Source organism: Solea senegalensis, linkage group LG16 (genome assembly GCF_019176455.1).
Source record: "Solea senegalensis isolate Sse05_10M linkage group LG16, IFAPA_SoseM_1, whole genome shotgun sequence".
NCBI lineage: Eukaryota > Metazoa > Chordata > Actinopteri > Pleuronectiformes > Soleidae > Solea > Solea senegalensis.
In genome coordinates this window covers 2,438,096-2,457,304 of record NC_058036.1, presented here as the reverse complement: position 1 = coordinate 2,457,304, position 19,209 = coordinate 2,438,096, and the positions used below count along the sequence as shown (strand labels likewise).

The following is a 19,209-nucleotide window of genomic DNA, read 5'->3' as shown; positions in this document are numbered from 1 at the left end:
GGGAAAAATAAACAGCGTATTAAACGTGTGAAGCCATCAAATTTAAATGGAATACAGTTGCATCTCCAAAATCACAACATCCTGGAAATGGTATTTAAGAAAGTGAGAGCTTTATTATAACATCATCAGCCTCGTTGCACCTAATTTGAAATGTTGCAAGCGTTTTTAAAAACACTGCTCAAAACAAAGCGACACTGACGCAGTAATTTGAGCTAAATGAGCCGCGACCAAGTACTGAGAGCATAAATTATCATCAGTAGTTGGACAGTGATTCATTATGTTTTTAATGTTCTAATATTATTAGATGCCCTTTCTGATTCGGATTTCCTGTTTTGGTTTTTGGGATCCCCCGGATGAACAATCATTAAATCAACCAAACATATAATATGTCTGTCAAGGAATCAACTGACAAACCAGTCAATCAAACAACCAACCAACAAACAAACAAATTATACAACCAACCGACCAATCATCCAACCCTTTATTCAAACAACCAGCAGACCAAGTGATAAATTGATCAACACAAAACAACAAAAACAGGCAACTAACAAATCAACCAAACAACCAACCATTCATACCAACCACCCAACTATTTATTCAAACAACCAGCCAGCTAATCATTCAAACAAAAAAATAATGATTTAGACAACCAACCCATCAATCATCCAGTTGACCAACTAACTAACCAACCAACCAACCAACCATTCATAACAACCATCCAACAATTGATTCAAACCACCAAGTGATAAACCAAACACCAAAGCAATATTTGAAACGACCAACCAATCAACACCCCCAGCTATTTATTCAAACAACCAGGCAACTACCAACCAATCAATAAATAAATAAATCAACCAACCAAAAAAACATTCATACCAACCATCCAACTATTTATTCAAACCAATTAACCAACTCATCATCCAACCATTGAATAACTGAAACAACCAACCAAGTGATAAACCAAACACCAAAGCAATCTTTGAAACAACCCATCAACCAACTAACTTAATGACTGACCCACCAATAACCCAGTAAAACAACCAACTGATCAAACACCCGACCATTTATTCAAAGCAGCCAACTAATCATTGAGTCGACCAACTAACAAATCAATGATACAACCAACCGACCATTCATACCAACCATTCAACTATTGATTCAAACAACCAACCAATAACTGAAACAACCAAAGACCAACCTATTTACTTGGTTGATTTGAAACAACCAACCAAGTAACTAACTTCACAACTGACCCACCAATAAACCAATGAGACAACCGACCAATCAACCATCCAATTATTCAAACAACCAACCAACTAAATATTCAGTCAACCAACTAACCAATAAACCAATGAAAAAAACAACCAAACCAACTGTTCAATCGCATCTTGTGATCTTTTAATAAACAACCCATCCCTTTGCAATTTCACAGAGAAGCAACAAAGTTCAGTGTGAAACTAAAAATACACGAGGAAGTCTATATAGTGTATCATAAATAGTTGATCGTATATATTTAATGGTATCCGGGGTAAACATGTATCTGGAGTTAAAGATTTAGAGGTGGAAAGCACAGTTTATCCACATCTAACCTGTATATGTACAAAGGACGTTTGTTTACGTAACTCATGTCAGCGTGGATTGATCTCTTTCTGAATCCAAGCTCGATACTGAATCAACCGAGACCAAATACCAGCGGGCAGACAACTGACAATGATCTGTTGTTAGTAAAATGGGTTGCAATTTAAATTGACATTTGGGAGTGATTTTATTGAGCCGACCGCCGCTGCCCCCGAACTCACACACCGCTGCACGTCTGAGGCTTCAAAGACGCGAGACGCGGTCGCCACCATGTGACCAAGTGTGAGTGTCAGTGAAGGACAATCACACAGGTCCCACTGCTGCTGCCTCTGATGTGCAGTGTCAAAACAAACTGATTATAATTATCATTTCGCTGATGCATAATACGGATAATGATTATCATAATTATGCATATCACTAAGTTCTGTTGCAAACCCACTTTCAGATGGCAAAAATATGAATGAGCTGCTATGAGATTAGAGGTCGACAGAGATTTTTTTCTCAATGGCTGATGACAATTTTTAGAAATCAGGGCAGCCGATGATTGATGACGATTGCTCTTGGCCCATTTTTTTGTTTACTGAAAACAAATAGTACGAAACACACACTTGTTCTGTCTCTCAAACCTACAATTTAGATTTTCAATTAGAAATGTGTGAAAAAAATTATAAACTAAATATTAAAAACATGAAAAACCATTTACTGAGAAAACATTTATCAAGTATCTAAGAACAAAAATGCATAATTTGTAATAACGTATTAACAATTACTCGTTTTCAGATTTTTCAGCTTCTTAAATGTGAACATTTTCCTGGTTTCTTTGCTGCGTCACAAAACAAGACATTTGAACACATCATCATTTCCAGGTTTGAGAAACACTGATCAACTGATCATTTTCGGACATGTTATGGACCAAATGACTACACGATTAATCGATTAGGAAAATAATACTTAATGATAATTTACAATCAGCCAATGCTGAAAAATGTTAAATATCATGTCCTCAGAGCATTTGATTGGCTGGACAGATCCAGAGAGTTTGCCCATGATTGGATGGATATGCAATGCCTTTATTTATCTACATGGCTTTATATTTAAATATGATTAAAATCTGTGTAAAAGTGAACTCTTATGTCACTCCTTTATTTCAGTCAGTGTCATCAGAAACGTTAGGTGAGCGCGGACTGAAAAAGAGAAAAAGGCTCGGAAGAAGACGAGGCGACGCTGAGTCATGAAACGTGAAAGGGAACGACGTTAATCACCTCTCTGCTCTAACAAGGCAAACGTCTGGGACCGAGGTCAGTGAAGGACGATGACACTTGCTTGTGATGATTGGTGGTCCGGTCGTGATTGGGCACAAAGGGGCTGAGAGTGTGATTAGGAATTAATTTCAGGGAGGACAACGGCGAGCAAAGCTTCAGATGTCAATGAGGAAAAAAGCCAAATCCCCGCGCAGAACTTAAACTTTCCTTCGCCTTAAGTGAACTTACAGCTGTCCACACACCCAGACTTGACCCAGGACGGGATCTACCATCTCATAGCAGCCTGAAGTTTGATGCATCTGACACAACTAAACCGTACTGAAATCCAGTCCAGTAACCCTCCTGCCTTTGTTTTGGTCTTGCCCAAATTTGAGGACAGTTTTGGGGGAAAAGTCTTTGAGACAATTTGGAATATGTGTCGTAAGAAGATAGAGCCAGGTCTCTCTCATACCACATCCTTTATCTACCTTCAACAAACAGGGTTCCCAACCAACCAGGGCAACTTGGAAGAGCCGCTTTGTCCACGATGGCGTCCACTTTTACTGATTTGCATAGGGACATGTGATTGTCCTTGGGATCTTTGGAATTTTCCTTCCCCAGACATCACGTCGTCATTTGCTCTCTCGCTTAACTTTACTCGCTCAATGTTCTGCACGGAATCTCACGTCGACGGCGGAGAGAGACAGTAGACGGTGTTTGTTTGTTAGTCCGGCGTAGGCCGTCGTCTTCGTACATGAAGCAATGCCGGGCACGAAACAGTAGGCGTCGCCGTAACAAACAAGGCAAAAAAAGGACCCGTGTCTATTTAGGGCCGTTTTCTAAAACTTTCAAGGGCTTTGAGAATTTGAATAAAAAAAAACTCAAAGAAATCAAACATTCAAAGATCTCAAGGACCCGTTTTGTATAACTGCACAACACAGCCTGCTCTCCATCCACGACTGTTCATTTCTATCCACGAAGGCTAATTTGAAATTCCAAAAGAAAAGAAAAAAAAACACTTGAGACTTGGTTGATAAACTCAGAAAAATATGGCAACCATTCCTACGGTAGATTATTAGAAAGGACAGGAAATGCACTGCAAGAACGGACCACAAGAACGTAGAACGGCTTTTTTCTGACATGGGAACTTAATTTCTGAGGAACTGGTGAAGGGGTGAGGGATAATGGTTCATTCTTTATGGGATAATGTCTGTAATGGAATGAATGGAAGTGAATGCAGAGTCCTAAGAAGAATAGCTGTGAGAAAACAATAAAAACAATAACAAAAACACATCCTCATGTATTTAAAACTGAATTATTTCTAACTAAACTCTTATTATGATTTTTGAAAAGCGTTTTCCCGATTTTTGAATAATTAATCCCAGAGTGGCTGACATTTTCAGAGGTGCTGGAACCGACCGAGGTCATTAATGGAACATAATTATGTTGGCGGTGATTAGAGAAGACCGCGCTTCCTTTGTTTCGCTTCAGATAAGGCTAACGAGGGCTTTGTAATTTCCCCTGATCGAGTGGAATCATTTTTAATAAAAGGAGCGACTTCAATCCAATTATCTGTCCATCTGTCGATACTGACCAGCCCCTCGCCCCGGCTGTGACTCTCGGCCTCCAGCCAATTACTTCCAACTGGAGACGTAAAAACCAGTGAAAACGTGTCGTACATCAGTGGACTGTTGTAGTTTTAAGCGACTGTTGATCTCCTCGTGTAACATTTCTCTAAATGCACGGTTCAGTGTAGAGGCTCGAGTTCTCAGTGAGTTTTTTTCTCCTTCATGTTCTCTCTTACTTGTTTGCTCTGCAGTGAAGTGATAACTTGTGTTTTGTTGTGAAATAAAACATGAGTCAGTGTTGTTAGAGCCTGGGGTTCACGACCCGGTCAGAACGAGCACCGTTCTGCACGCCGTTTGCATGTTCTCCTCCCGTGTGTGTGTGTGTGTGTGTGTGTGTGTGTGTGTGTGTGTCCTTGGGTTCTCCAGTTTCCTCTCACAGTCCAGAAACATGCTAAATTAGGGATCGTGTAAATTGGACACCTGCGGACCAATGAGCGTCCGGTCTGGGGCCAGTCTAGTGAAAAGAAGCTACTGTTCAGTAGAGGGTAGATTGCGTTATAATTAAAATTATAAAGCAATATTGTCATTGTGACACTGAAATATCACCATGAATGTCTCTAAATCTCAAAGTAAAAGCACTCGTTTTGATATGGAACGATGTCTACGTCACAATAAAAGAACATGAATGAAGCAAAAGTAAAAAGTGTTATTAAAACACAAAGCTAATACAATAGATGTGATTTAAGGTTGAACGTAGTGCATTTAATAAAGCGGACACGACAACCGAATATCTTATCAGCCACGTCTGTTCCAAACACAACTCGTCCTGTACCTTGTATTTCAGAGTAAAAGCACTACAGCGTTTCAGTTCGCTGAGTCCATTACCACGAGAAGATTCCATCAATTAAATACAGTATAAAAGGTACAGTGTGTACAAGTAGCGACTGAATAACCCTCTCTTAAATGTGCTGGAGGACATGTGTAGCTTTTTAATTAGCGCGCTGGTCCGCGCTTAAATTGATGAAGCCGTTTTATTGCCGTCACCTCTGTGACGTCTGAACTTGTGTGACCGCGCTGATGCGTCCGTGTGTGTTAAAGGAAAAACTGTTTAAGTTAAATGCTTTTATAACATTTATCAATGTGCACTGTGAGAATAAAAACCCACAACTGCTGTTCATTTCTGTAAATACTAGTTAAGTGTAAATAATCACTTTATTCTCCTGCCTGTCTTCTCTAGGACACGGGCAAAGGGAGGGCGTCAAAGAATAAAAGTTTGCTCTGTCTAAACCCATGGTTCTCAAACTGTGGTACGTGTACCGCCGGTGGTACGCGAGCGTCCTCTGGTGGTACTTGGCGGAAAATCAGAAATACTGTTCTACTGTATGATATAGCAGGGAATTTTGACCACAGCGTGTAGAAAACGAAACAAATAACACTTTTTATACTTCGTAAGGAAACGCTCGTGACGAAAATCACAATATAAATCATGGCGAGCGCAAATGTGTGTCACTAAATTGTCGACATACCTGCAACAGCTCATTTATATTATTAGAGTGTAATTTTAATTTTATCTTTTTACTTTTTATCTTTTGGTAATTTTTGTCCTACTATTGTATTGTATTGTGTTTTTATTTTATCTTATTTTTATTTTTATTCTTATTTTTTTTCTTTTATTCGATTCTCACCTTAACTGAGCTGTTGTGAATGTGTGTTTCCCCCCTGGGGGAGGAATAAAGTCATTCATTCAATTCAATTATATATGTAACTCTTCATTATGAGGTTGAGAAAATTCCGATAAACTCTAAGGGGGGGGGACCCAAAAAACCTCTCCCACGAGCCACCTGTGGGTCCCTGACCCAGTCTTTGGGAATCCCTGATCTATGGTGACACCAACACTGTTAACTTTGCAGTAAATTTGCAGTGTTAAAGCAACCAAACACACTCAGGAAAGTGTACTCAACTCTTAATGTAATAACAGAGGTAAAGTTTGGTCCTTATTAGAACTTTAACTGATTCTTTCGGTTATTTTGGAAGTCATAAACTTAATACGCCGCTGTATTCTAACGTCGTCTGAAGGAAATTGGAGAGTCTTTTCATGGAAAGTGTCATTTTCGGGTCATTTTCCACACGCCTGCAGAGTCCACCCCTGCACGTATGAACGGGAGTGGCCACTAAAGAAAAGACTTTTATATTACCTGTCGAGCATCGCAGATAGAACTTTCTGGGACATCAGGCCTGGCTGAATATCGCCAGGTAATGTCAAGATGATGTTTTTTTTTTCCTTTTAAAAATAAAAGCGTAAACACCACAGACGGATATGTGGTCACTGTTCTGCAGCGATGGTTTCTTCCTTTACTTTGATGCATCGCTCAGAACCAAAAAAAAACAAAAAAAAAACAGTGTGTCGTCTCAAACGCTGACAGTTTTATCACAGCTTCTCGAAACTTTCATCTTTTCCTGGGAATTCACTTCCGAGAGGCTGAATCTACAAATCTCACTGCGACACACAGAGATCCGCACTCAGCTGAGAAGGACATTAAAGAGTTCTTATATAATGTGGTCGATTATATATTCAAGGGTCATTAATTCTCCAGGACGTGCACACAGATGTAGCCTCTGTAGGTTAAGTCCCACTTTCAACGTGCACCTTTGTAGAGTTTGTGCTGAACATTCACTTCAAAAAGAAAAAACAACAGGATAAACTATTCAGAAAAGCCTCTGAAGGAAAAGCAAAAACGTTGGCCCGCGAGAAGCGATGATGTATGAAGTCAGAATTGAAAATAAAAACAGCCACAGCTGCAGTAATACTGCCGTGACAAATGAAATGAAAAGAAAGAAGCACAGTCGAATATTTCGCGACGACTCTTTTAGCTTCATCCATCCAGAAGTTTGAACTTCTGCAGCCAAGAAACGCGTCAATCAGGTCAGCATCGCTTCAAAAGGGCCCCCGTTTCTACGGCGACTGCCAACTCTGAGATTAAAGAACGCGACAGCTCGAGAGGAAGACGGAGCGAGAAATACAGTTTAAATGCATTTCAAAAGAGGTTGTTTTTTTTTTGTTCCCGGCCTGGAGGAAAACATTTAATTGGCTGAAGAGTTTTCCAGAAACGTTTGCTCGATTGTAAACAGGTGAAGGAAAAAATGGTGTTAATTCAACAGACGAGTGCTGGACGCGTGTCTGTTTATTCTGTTGTTTAATGCATTGTGGCTGGAAGTCGGTGTATGTGTGTGTGTGTGTGTGTGTGTGTGTGTGCTGGTGCTGCAGATAACAGGGGTGCACTTCGTCTTCTGTCCCCACAGGAACATGGCACAGTGAGAGAGAGAGAGAGAGAGAGAGAGAGAGCGGGTGAGATTAAGAGACGCCGAGAAGGTCGCGGCGAAGAGGAGCACACACTTTCCGCGTTAATTAGCCTCCCTCTCTCCCTCTCCTCTCCTCTCCTCTCCTCCCCCGCAACACAAACAATGCGGCGCCCAAAGAGCCAGAAGCAAACAGGGACGAGGCCGCGAGCTCGCGAAGTTTAGGTCTCTCCTCTCATCTGAGCTGAATCAGTGGCAGGCGTCGGAAAAAGAAAGAGAGACTGAGCCGAGGGATTAAGAGCCAGTCACAGAAATGAGGAAGGGAAAGGAGGAAGGAAGAGAGGAGGCAGAGGAAGCAACGGAGGGAAACACAACAGCACAGATGAAAGAATGATACAGGCATGAGGGGGAGGGAGAGAGGGAATGAAGGGACTCGCTCTCTCTCTGTTCATAGGCTCCTGTGACGCCGGTCTGTTCAGTGTTGACATGCAAATAAATGCTGACACACGTGGATACACAGTGTGGTTGAATGAGACACTGCAAAAGAGACACCAACTTTGGTGCAGGAGCGTGAGCCAGACAGGAAATGCAGCCTCAGGTGGTTTTCACGCCTAATAGTGGGGGGTTGCGTTCCCCTCCTCGCCTGAGGCGGCGCTGCTGAGGAGGAGAAGACGAGACAAAACTCGCTCATCCAACTTCTGTTGCCGCCACATTACATGTTTTGGTTACATTTAAGCATTTAAAGTTTAAAGTTAAAGTTAGTTTTTATTAATCCCCTTGGGGAAAGTATTCATCTGCATTTTGACCCACCCTAGAATTAGGAGCAGTGGGCTGCCACACTGAGTAGCGCCCGGGGAGCATTGGGGGTTGGGTACCTTGCTCAGGGGTACCCCAGCCCTTTTTGGCCGGGCGGGGATTTGAACCGGCGACCCTCTGGTTACAAGTCAAGTTCCGGGGGCTGCCCCGTGGCCATTTAGCAGACGCTTTTATCCAAGGCGACTTACAGTGAGAACGGGACTAAGCTACTAAGCTACAATCATAAGGGAGGAGCAGACACATGGAGCACTTTGTAGACTAGCATCAGTGATTTGAATTTGTTGCGGGCGGCTAATTGTAGCCTGTTTACCCACAATGCCCTGCGTTTCCTAACGAAGTGTAAAACCGAGAAGCTACGTTTTTAGGCGGGACCAGGGTTCACTTCTTTGACGCTGATCAGAGTCAGGAACCAAATCCCGGCAGATATATTTTCATCTGTACCCGCCTTGTGTTGGTTAGAGACTCCGGGGGCCAGCAGGGGGCGCACACAGCTCAGGCAGCACCTCATTTAAGCACACTTCAAAAAAACAAACAAACAAACAAACTACCACTTTAATAACATCCAGAATTTACTCGGTTGAGGCTCAAACAGACCGCCGCGGTCGCACGACGACAAACAGAGAATCCTTTAAATCGAGCCGATCAAATCTCTCCGCCTTTACATGAGCGCCGGATCGATAGAAGCAGCGGGGTTTTTGGAAGAGGCGGCACGGGCCGATGCAGAGAGAGAGAGAGAGAGAGAGACAGAAATCCTACAGTTCTCACACAAACAAACATGCGGGAGACACACACACACACACAAATGCAGCCGAGCATGCGGTGGACACACTTGTGTATTTTCTGGTCGGGGCTTGTTTATAAATCGATAACACATTACAGCGGTTCCTGAAGAAGGGGAATACAGACCAGAGGATTCATCTCTCTGTGCGTGTGCGTGTGCGTGTGTGCGTGTGCACTCCAGTCGAGACACAAACGCTGATTCACCAACTTATATCACAGACGGACGAGTGTGTGCAGGCACGTTTTTTACTCCCTCGTTGCTATCACGCGCTGTCATCATCACTCCGATGACGACACCTGGCATCGAAATGCGACAGAGTCACTCGGCCATGTTGTCAAACAGAACGCAGATACCGGACCCATGCCGCCGCCGCCGCCGCCGCCGTCGCTCTTTCAAACGCTGCCAGTTTCTGCAGATGGCCACTCTGGTGCTCTAATTACGGGAATACAGTGGAAACTGTGCCGCGCGCGTTACACTTGAGGGCGAAACCGGTGTTAAATAGCTCGGTATTCTGACAGCTGTCACAGATCGAGAGGGCGTTTGACCAGAGATATACGGGATCTGGGTCAATCAGGAGGCGTGTCTCTGGGCTCATATCGCTACAACGCAACCAAGCTGGGATCTGTAATGGGTCTGAAACACTTCCTTCTGTCCTGTACAGGTATAGAAATGCAGGAAGTTGTCTCTGGGTGAAACCTTTATTCTCTTCTATCGCTGCTAATTATGCACCGAAAATGAGTCAAATTCTCCCTTGAATCACACAGACGTAACTTTTTTAGTTAAGATTTATGAGTATACGTTTCATAAAATGAAGTTTTAATTCATTTACCCAACGTCTCTTGAGAGGGGCTTTTAAATGACATCAGATATGTTGCAGATAGTGCAGACAGAATAGTCATTATTAAGTACTTATTAATGCCTTATTCTGCATGGCCTTATTGTACAAGCAGCAAGCCATTAACTAAGAGTTTTCCCTCAATAACCTCAGAATTATTGCTTATTAATAACAAGTAAGTAACATGTAAGGGAACTATTAGTGAATTAGCAGTCATCAACATGTCACTTTAGTATGGGGAACACATTTTAAGTCACAATGACTTCATTTTGAGTTATTTGGACACTATTAACACTTATTATTAAGGGCTTTCTTGTGATGCTACCACCTTATAAAGTCCATACTAAGCAAAGCATATTGAGATCGTAATTCATATACAACAACTGAGGTTATTGAGGGGAAACTCTGTATAATAAGGCCATGCAGAAGAAGCCATTAATAAGTACTTAATAAAGACCAATTAGTTACTAATTTGCATGCTAATAAGCAATAAGTCTTTCTGGATTGGGGCATTCTGAATCGAACCCTAAAAGACGACAAAATCACTAGTTTCAGGTGATGATTTAGTAAATTATGGTCCCACTTGGCATCAAATAGACAAAAAAAATGAGGTAAAAAGTGAGACATGACTCATTATTTCACAACTATTGACAATTAACGAGTGTTTTCTACCAAACTGAACTAAATTTCAGCGCCTGCTTGATAGAAACAGGGCTTACGTGTTGATTCTGGACTCTGGACGACACACAGACACAACAGGAACAAAAGGAAGCGAGTGGGTCTGTGTTCATGTGTGCGTGACGTGAGTAAATAAAACAGACGTGTGCGTGTGTGTGTGTGTGTGTGTGTGCACTGTGCCGACAGCTAACCAGCTCCTACAGACCAGTGGGCCGCGGCGTTTGTTCACCGTGCACAGGCAGAGAGAGCCGAGGCTGCGGTGATCCATCACTGTGGTTCACACAAGTGCAGCCACTTAAACACCAACGCGTGTGTGTGTGTGTGTGTGCGTGTGGAGACAGAGAAGGGACAGAGCCATGCTCACCTGAAGAATGTGACAAAGAACTGCACCAGGTCCATGAAGTTACTGTGCTGCGAGAAGGCGATCTGCACAGAGACAAAGACAGAAGGACAGGCGTTATTTTATTGACTGTTTATTGGCAACGAGAGACTGAAATGTTGTGCTCAGGTTCCCCGGCGGCGACAGCGTGCAGTATGGAGGAGGAGGAGCTTGTTCTGTTGTGCTCACTGCACGTCTGGAAGCAGCTTCTGACTTAAGTGAAGAGCTGGTTTTGTGACGTTTTGTTCATTATTCGGGAGCGCAGTGAAAGCAGCTGCAAACTCAAGCTGGAGAGTTTCTTAATAAGGTTTCTGGGGTGAAACTAACAATAATGATATTGTTTTTCCTCCATTATTGATCAACATCTGCAGAAACGTGCCACTCGGGACACTCGTGACAAAAATGTGTGGACGTCTAAAAACAGCTACCGACTCAAACTGAAGAGTTTTAAGGGTTTTCACTTCTCGTCTTTATTGATTATCCTGGTGAAAAGTTCTCTTAATAAATCAAGTAGTTGTTGATGAACTGTTAAGCGTCACCGAAGAGTAAAGAAACCACAACATAGTCACATTTTCACCACAGGAAAAACACATTTCTAGCAAAAAAATATTCCACTATTGTGAAGTGCAGCGCATGAGAGCTAGCGGAGATAATGCAGTCGACAGCGTGTTGAGCTCAGAGCCACTAACAGAAACACTTCCTGCTGCTGCTGCCACCTTGTGGTGACAGACGTGCCCCAAATTAGGTCGTCACATTGAGATTTCCTGACGCGCTCATTGATAAATCATTCGTCTCGTACGTCCTTTAATATATCATGAATAGTCACAGCGACTTTTTATAACCTCGTGAATAATCCAACGGGTTCCCACGACAACCAGAACATGCCTCGCCTGCTTACCCGTGACCCAGAGGACATGCTTGACACACGCGCACACACGCACACACACAGGGAAGGAGAGGAACAATTCCTGCACATGTGGGCAGAAACATTCACAATGCAATCATCACAAGAGCAATTGTGCTAACAAAATCCCGTCTTAATCAAGGTTGCCAGGGGTAACATTGGCGACGTCGCACCACGTTCTTTCACTTAAAGCCACGACCCCACACACACACACACAACACTTATACAATCATATACACACACACACACTCACACAGGCAATATTTCTGCAACAACTCAACACTGCCTCTGTCTGGCCGCACAGGGGAACTGCGTCTCCTGCCCAGAGAGCAGAATTCCCCTCACACTCGCTTCTCTGCGAGGTGACACCTCAGACCAGAACTCATCACTGCTCCTGCTTATTATTCCTCAGCAACACGGGGATTTGCATACAATTCTACAGGCACAAAAAAAAAAGGAGAAGACGAAGAAGAACGAGGAGGAGGAGGGGGAGGAGGAACAGGCGGCAGGGAGCAAAAAAAAAGAAGACAAAAGCCAGAAAAACCCAGCTGTGTGCAAGTCGGATTAGTCTATGAATACTTAATATGTGATCAAGAAATACAATATATGCACGAGGGAGAAAACGGTGGGTCAGAATCAGAGTGACTATAAATCTGCGGTGACTTTACACGAGAACAACGCGGGGGCCAAAGACATTTCAGCCGCACCGCGGAGGGAGCGGTGTTCTGTGAACGGCCCGGGGTCTAATTTCCTCGCGTAGCCAGCGCCATCTGGCTCACTAATGTGCTGCTGTTGATTACCGTTGAGCGTTCGAATCCTCGGCGCGATCGTTTGGCGGCAGTCTGGTGAACAATGAAGAGAGGAGTTCAGGGTGCCAGACAGTACACACTCTGAGAGGGAATTCATCACTGGAGTCAGTCACAGTGGACGGGGGTTATGGCACCAACGCTTGCCAAGATGAGGTGTTTGATGTCAGGGAGGGCGAAAAAGATGTTTTTCTTGTGTTACCGCGTTACGTGGCTCTCATTCATTGACTTGAATGTCTTTAATGTGAATATTTGATATATTTTCAGGTTTCTTTGCTCAAAAACACATCATTAAACCTGAGTTATTTCAGGTCTGTGGGCAAAACAAGGCTTGGTTTTTTCCAAAGTTCAACATTTTTCAGACGTTTTCTGACGCAAAAACAAACATTTCCATTTAAAAACAGACTTAAAATGTCAGTTTTTGCCATTTATGGATTGTTTTTGTGACAAAAATGTGTTTTTTTATTCAGAATTTTGTATCTTTCATATCAAAACAAGCACTTTATTTTGAAATTCTGTGTGAAATACCGTCACTGCAATACCACGATGGAATTTTGTGATATTATTTTAATCTCATGTCGCTTGAGACCCCCGAGCGAATGGATTAAATGATCTTTATTCCATTTTTAATTTTTTTGTCTTAAACGATGTTAAAACTAAAGGCAAAATGTAATTTTTGTTTTTTTTTAAAAAAAGACACATATTTCTGCATATTTTGATTGATCCCTTTTACGTTTAGCTTTTTAGCCGTACAGTTTGGGGACCAAGATGTGGCTCGTGTTTTATCTACATTTATGCTTTAATCTTATCTATTAAGGTAAGGGTAAATAAAACAAGATCATATATCCTTTTACGACTCCCTCCACGAGGACATTTACAGCGTCACAGCAGGAAAGAAAGTCAAGGTAAAGGCATCTATGAATAAACGGTTTAAAATAAACGATCGAGATAATAAAAATAAGAGAATTTTATGGTTTATTGTTAATTTTATGGTTAATTATTTTGGGGGGAGGAGGGTTCTGTATGCAGGTGTTAACACCAGGGCTGAACGATTCTAAAAAAAATATCTAATTGTGATTTTTCTTTTGACATTTCTATTATTATTATTATTATTCCAATTTTTTACATAATTAAAAACAATGACTGTGTGATAGTTGTGCATTCAAATAAGTGTACGGACATAAACATAATGCATAATATGTGACAATTTACACTTAAAGGTGATATAGAATGCTTGTATCACACGTATATGTTAGTTATGGAGGTCTACTTACATATATTAACTTGTTTTCATGGTTAAAAACCTCCTAATCGCTGCAAATGAGCCGATCAAAATATCTCCTCACTGACGCTCTCGTCAGCCGCGCTGTTTCAGACCAAAACCACACCCCCAGAACGTGGACTGTGTTGTGATTGGCCAGCCAACGAGAGCTTTTCCCACTGTCCTGTGATTGGCCAGGTACCTGGAAGTGACGTTATCGATAGGCCAGCTCTCAGATACACAGGTAATGACGCAGATACACACACAAACGCAGCGTTAATTGGAGCTTCTGGTCTATGTGGCCTTTAAAATTTTGTCTTGAGAGGCAGTTTTTGATTTCCCAGAGTCTGTTTAGTGATGATATTTAATTTTCGCCATTATCTAATCTAAATTGGACACCAAAACAATAAAAATAGAGACGTTTTTTTGCCTACACTGAAGCTTTTATGTTTGAATTTGTCAGGAAAAACAACGTGACGATCGTGTGTTTGAGCCACGCCGACATAAAACAGAGGAAAATTGGACACGGTTATCACGTTCCAGAAGTGGTGAATCAGCATTTATGCTCAATTAATGACTCAGCGACTCAGCAGTTTGCCCCGACGGATCAATACATCTGCTCATTACCTCGGCCGTGTTCTCTGGAGAGCGCCGGCATCGCGGCAGAGGCCGCTTTAAGATAAAACTGTGAGACATTAACGGCAGGAAACGGGGAAAAACAGCACGTCCTGGCTCAAGAGTGATCTTTTTGAAATACATTTCCAACTGGAATCACAATTAAAAAGACGTTTAAGCCTTTCCTGTGCTCGTGAATGGAACCGCGAGCTAAAAATGAAAAAAACATTTAAAGACAAGCTGCTGCTGATTCAACGTTTGAATGGCACAGACTCTTTTTTTTAAGTGGAAATGACGAAAAGAACCTTTTCATAATGAAAAGTAGGGTCGTTTTAACAGCCATAACAACAGCCCCCGCCCCCTTTTGAGGACAATGCCCAAATATGAGGGAAGATCTTATGGAAACACAACTTTGCCCCCAATAGGATATTTTTTTATGTGCTACCTACAGTAGAAGAATTAAAAAAGCACAGATACAGCGGTTTGAACGTCTGACTGACAATATGAAGTCCTGTAAAAAAAAAAAAAAGAAGTTTGAAATCATTCTATAAAGGTTTTTATCATTTCAAATGGAAGCTGACAGAATTTATTCACACATCGAACACGAAGACAACGAAATCCAAGCAGGTGGAGGAAAATAAACAAAACAGAAACAGCTGTTACTCACTGAAACATTACAGTTTCACTGAGGTTCTCTCAACAGTTGCTGCTTAAGCTTTAGTTTTTCTATTTAATTTAATAATAATTTTAAAAAAGTGGAGTAGTTGCTTTAGGGTTTTATATATAAATGTTCCGTAAGATGACAAATACTGCAAGTGAACCTGTCTGTGATCAGTTACACTGATTCACAAAGAGACCACATATCTGTTACTGCTGCTGCTACAGCACTGTTACTGCTACTGCTGCTGCTGCTGCTGCTGCTACAGCACTGCTGCTGCTGCTGCTGTAACTGCTGCTGCTGCTGCTGCTACTACAGCAACTGTTACTGCGGCTGCTGCTGCCACTACTACTGCTGCTGCTGATGTTGCTGCTACAGCAACTGTTAATGCTGCTGCTGCTGCTGTTGCACTGTTGCTGCTGCGGCTACTGCTGCTGCTGCGCTGCTACTACTACCACTGCTGCTGCTGCTGCTGCTGCTGCCACTGCTGCTGACTGCTGCTGCTGCTACTGCAGCTGCTGCCTGCTGCTGCTGCTGCTGCTACTGCTACTGCTGCTGCTAAGCTGCTGCTGCTGCTGCTGCTGCTGCTGCTACTGCTGCTGCTGCTGCTGCTGCTGCTGCTGGCTGCTGCTGCTGCTGCTGCTACTGCTGCTGCTGCTACCAGCTGCTGCTGCTGCTGGCTGCTGCTGCTGGCTGCTGCTGCTGCAACTGCTGCTGCTGCTGCTGCTGCTGCTGCTGCTGCTGCTGCTGCTGCTACTACTGCTGCTGCTGACTGCTTGCTGCTGCTGCTGCTGCTGCTGCTGCTACTGCTGCTACTGCTGCTGCTGCTGCTGCTGCTACTACTGCGCTGCTGCTACTACGACTGCTGCTGCTACTGCTGCTGCTGCTGCTGCAAACTGCTGCTGCTGCTACTGTGCTGACTGCTGCTGCTACTACTGCACTGCTGCTGCTGCTGCTACTACTACTACTGCTACTGCTGCTGCTGCTGCTACAGGTATTAATGCTGCTGCTGCTGCTGCTCTACAGCGAGGCTGTAAATCAGAGTCACTTCTAATCTCCATCGTATCATGACATGTTGAGTGCAGCAGTGAACAGGAGATCACAGCCCTTTAATGTAATTAAGCTGGGATTTGCGCTTCATTACAAACATCATTAAATTCAGATCTTTGCTTCATCAGGGAAGAGGAAGTGAAAGAAGGAGAAGAAGAAGAAGAAGAAGAAAGGAGGAGAACTCCATGTCGGCTAATCTTGGCACAGTGGATTCTGCTTTGATGATCAGATCTGCTCGACTGTGATGAAGTCATCACGTCGCTCACTCTGATTATAGGACAAGAGTTTTTCTGCATCTTTTTTCTTTTTAACAAAAGTTCTTAAAAGAACCTTAACTTTTACTCTGAGTACATTTTAAACAAGCTACCTTTTTTTTTTACTTTAACTTGAGTACTTTTTTAGATGAGTACTTTTACTTAAGTAAAAGGTTATGAAAATATTGGTACTTTTACTAATTTTTTCTTGTAGTGTATTAAATGTCCAGATAAATGTCGCACAATGGACCTTTAATGATGCAACCGGTGCAGCGAGTGGAGTTTGGACAAACTTGAAAATGTTGTGTACGTTGTTTTCTGACGCAAACGACCACGTGACGTTTCAGAGAGGGGGAGAGAGGGAGAGAGAGGGAGAGTGTAGCTTGGTCACAGCTCACTCTGAATGCAGCATGTGTTTCAACTTAACATTCCACTTTGCTCTTGCTCTTTCTCGGCTGCTGTTTATGAACCTTCCAACACTCCGATCTCTGCCAACATTGAAGGATTAACCGCCTACCATCACACACTAGCGCACACACAGACTCACACATCCCCGATGACACACTGCTGACAGCTGGTAGAGTTAAAAAAAATAAAGGCAGCTCAAGAAATATGATAAGCAGGGGGGAAAAAAACCATGATTCAAGAAGACGTGGCAGGAAAAGAAAGACAAAACAAGGGGGAAATGTTACCTCGCTGAAGAAGGTAAAACTCCATGAGTGCAGACCCGGCGTGTTTCACTTTCAAACGCGGGGGCTTGATCTTCTACATGATCCCACCCAGAAATGTAAGAGGTGACGTGGGAGCAGAGAGGAGCAGCCGCGCTCCGCTCAACTCTAACCCCACCACCGACCGACCGACCGACCGACCTCTGGAGGCTGGAAGCAGCTGGAGCTGCGGAGCTGAGGAAACTTAAAGAGCCTTCACGGAGCAGGATGTGGAGGAGGAGAGGCAGGATTCCTCAGCCCCTGCAGGAGGAGGGCAGCGGGGAGGAAGGAGCGGCTCCGCACAGGGCGACGAGTCCAACTCACGACCAGGGGCTGAGCGGTGAGGCACAAATGTGGGCGAGAACGCACGGAAGCCAGGTTCCAAAAGGGCCGAGAAACAGCGGCAGTGCAACGGTTTTCTACATCAGACTGAGTTTTAGTGATCAACTCTATATCGTCACGTCACAAAGACAAAAAAAAAATAAAAAAAAATAAAAAAACAAGGACTTTGCTTAAAAAGCAAACTGAATGACTGAAGCTCTGTGAAAGCATATCAAGTGTCGGCCTACATAAGGCTACTGTGTTCTATTCCCTTAAATCCCTGAACTGCTGCGACATGTGAATTTCCATAAAGTCTAATCTAATCTAATCTAATCTGAGGACAAGTACACCCATGGTTCTCAAACTGTGGTATCACATGCTGGTGATAATCGATCGACTACGCGGCTGCACGTAAACATTACTACGGTTGAAGGTCACTGCCTACGCTGCAAAGAAACCTTAAGACTGCCATGCAAACTACCTCACTGTTTTAGGCCTAATCCACACGGAAGAAGAACTTTCCCTACATGACACGTCACACAGATGGCAGGCCTGTGTGTGGCGCTGTAACCCTGCCACAGAAATACACCAAAAATACCCTTTTGGGACTCCCAAGCCCCCGATACGACACAATAGCTCCTAAAATGGAGCCATTTCAGTTTGAAAACCGCTCACTGTCGAGGAGAGATTAGCCCTCAGTTCCTCTTTTCTGTCTGTGCTCATCTGGTGGGCGGGGCTCAGAGCAAAAACCCATCCTAAAACATTTGCCACTTAATGACATGGAGATGAAACTCTATCAAGCACTTTTTCGAGCAATCCCGCTCTAATAAGAACATAGACTATGCTAAAAGCCCGACGCAGTCGAGCGGAACTTAATGATAAACTGTCCTGGATATTCGCTGCTGCTGCTGCTCACATTTAAAAAAAAACGACAGTGTCTTTGTGCACTTTCAATAAAAACACCCATGTAACGACGACGACTCTTAAAACGCCAAAATGCAAACGTGGGCAGTAAAATGTGGCGGGGGAGGAGCTTGCAGTCAGCGTTGATGTGGCTCCGTGGCAGAAGCTGTGAATGAGAGTCTGTCTCTGCTCGTCAGGCTGCCAGCTGTGTGTGTGTGTGTGTGTGTGTGTGTTTATTCTGCCGAGATACAATCGCCGCTTCGCTGCACCCGGTGAACCACGGCCACGGCGGAGGGAAAAGTGTCCGTCAACAGTGCTGCTGCTGTACGCTGGCAGCAGAGTTGTGCTTGCATAACGAATTAGGGTCGAGCAGAAGCGCTTCCAGTCGATTCGCCGCGTGCAGCTTACCCCCACACCCCTTTAAAAGTTAAAGCCGCAGTACGCAACTCCCTCGAACTGAGGGAGCATGTGTGTGTATACAGCAGCGACAAGAAGCGTTCATCCAGTGTTTGAGCGATGGGGACTTCTGCAACTTTAAAATCGTCTCTTCTCCATGG

At 43.4% G+C, this 19,209-nt stretch overlaps 1 protein-coding gene across 3 annotated transcripts in view; it reads right to left on the bottom strand.

Annotated features, from left to right (window-relative positions):
- atrn (attractin) overlaps nucleotides 1-19,209 on the bottom strand; it is a 129,467-nt gene that overhangs the window by 57,196 nt on the left and 53,062 nt on the right. For all 3 annotated transcript variants that reach the window (XR_006361987.1, XM_044047519.1, XM_044047520.1), the window contains exon 25: nucleotides 11,159-11,220. Coding sequence is in view for 2 of the 3 variants with exons in the window: in XM_044047519.1 (XP_043903454.1) it covers nucleotides 11,159-11,220 (62 nt within the window). In the remaining variant the exon portion in view is untranslated. The remainder of the gene's footprint in view (nucleotides 1-11,158; nucleotides 11,221-19,209) is intronic.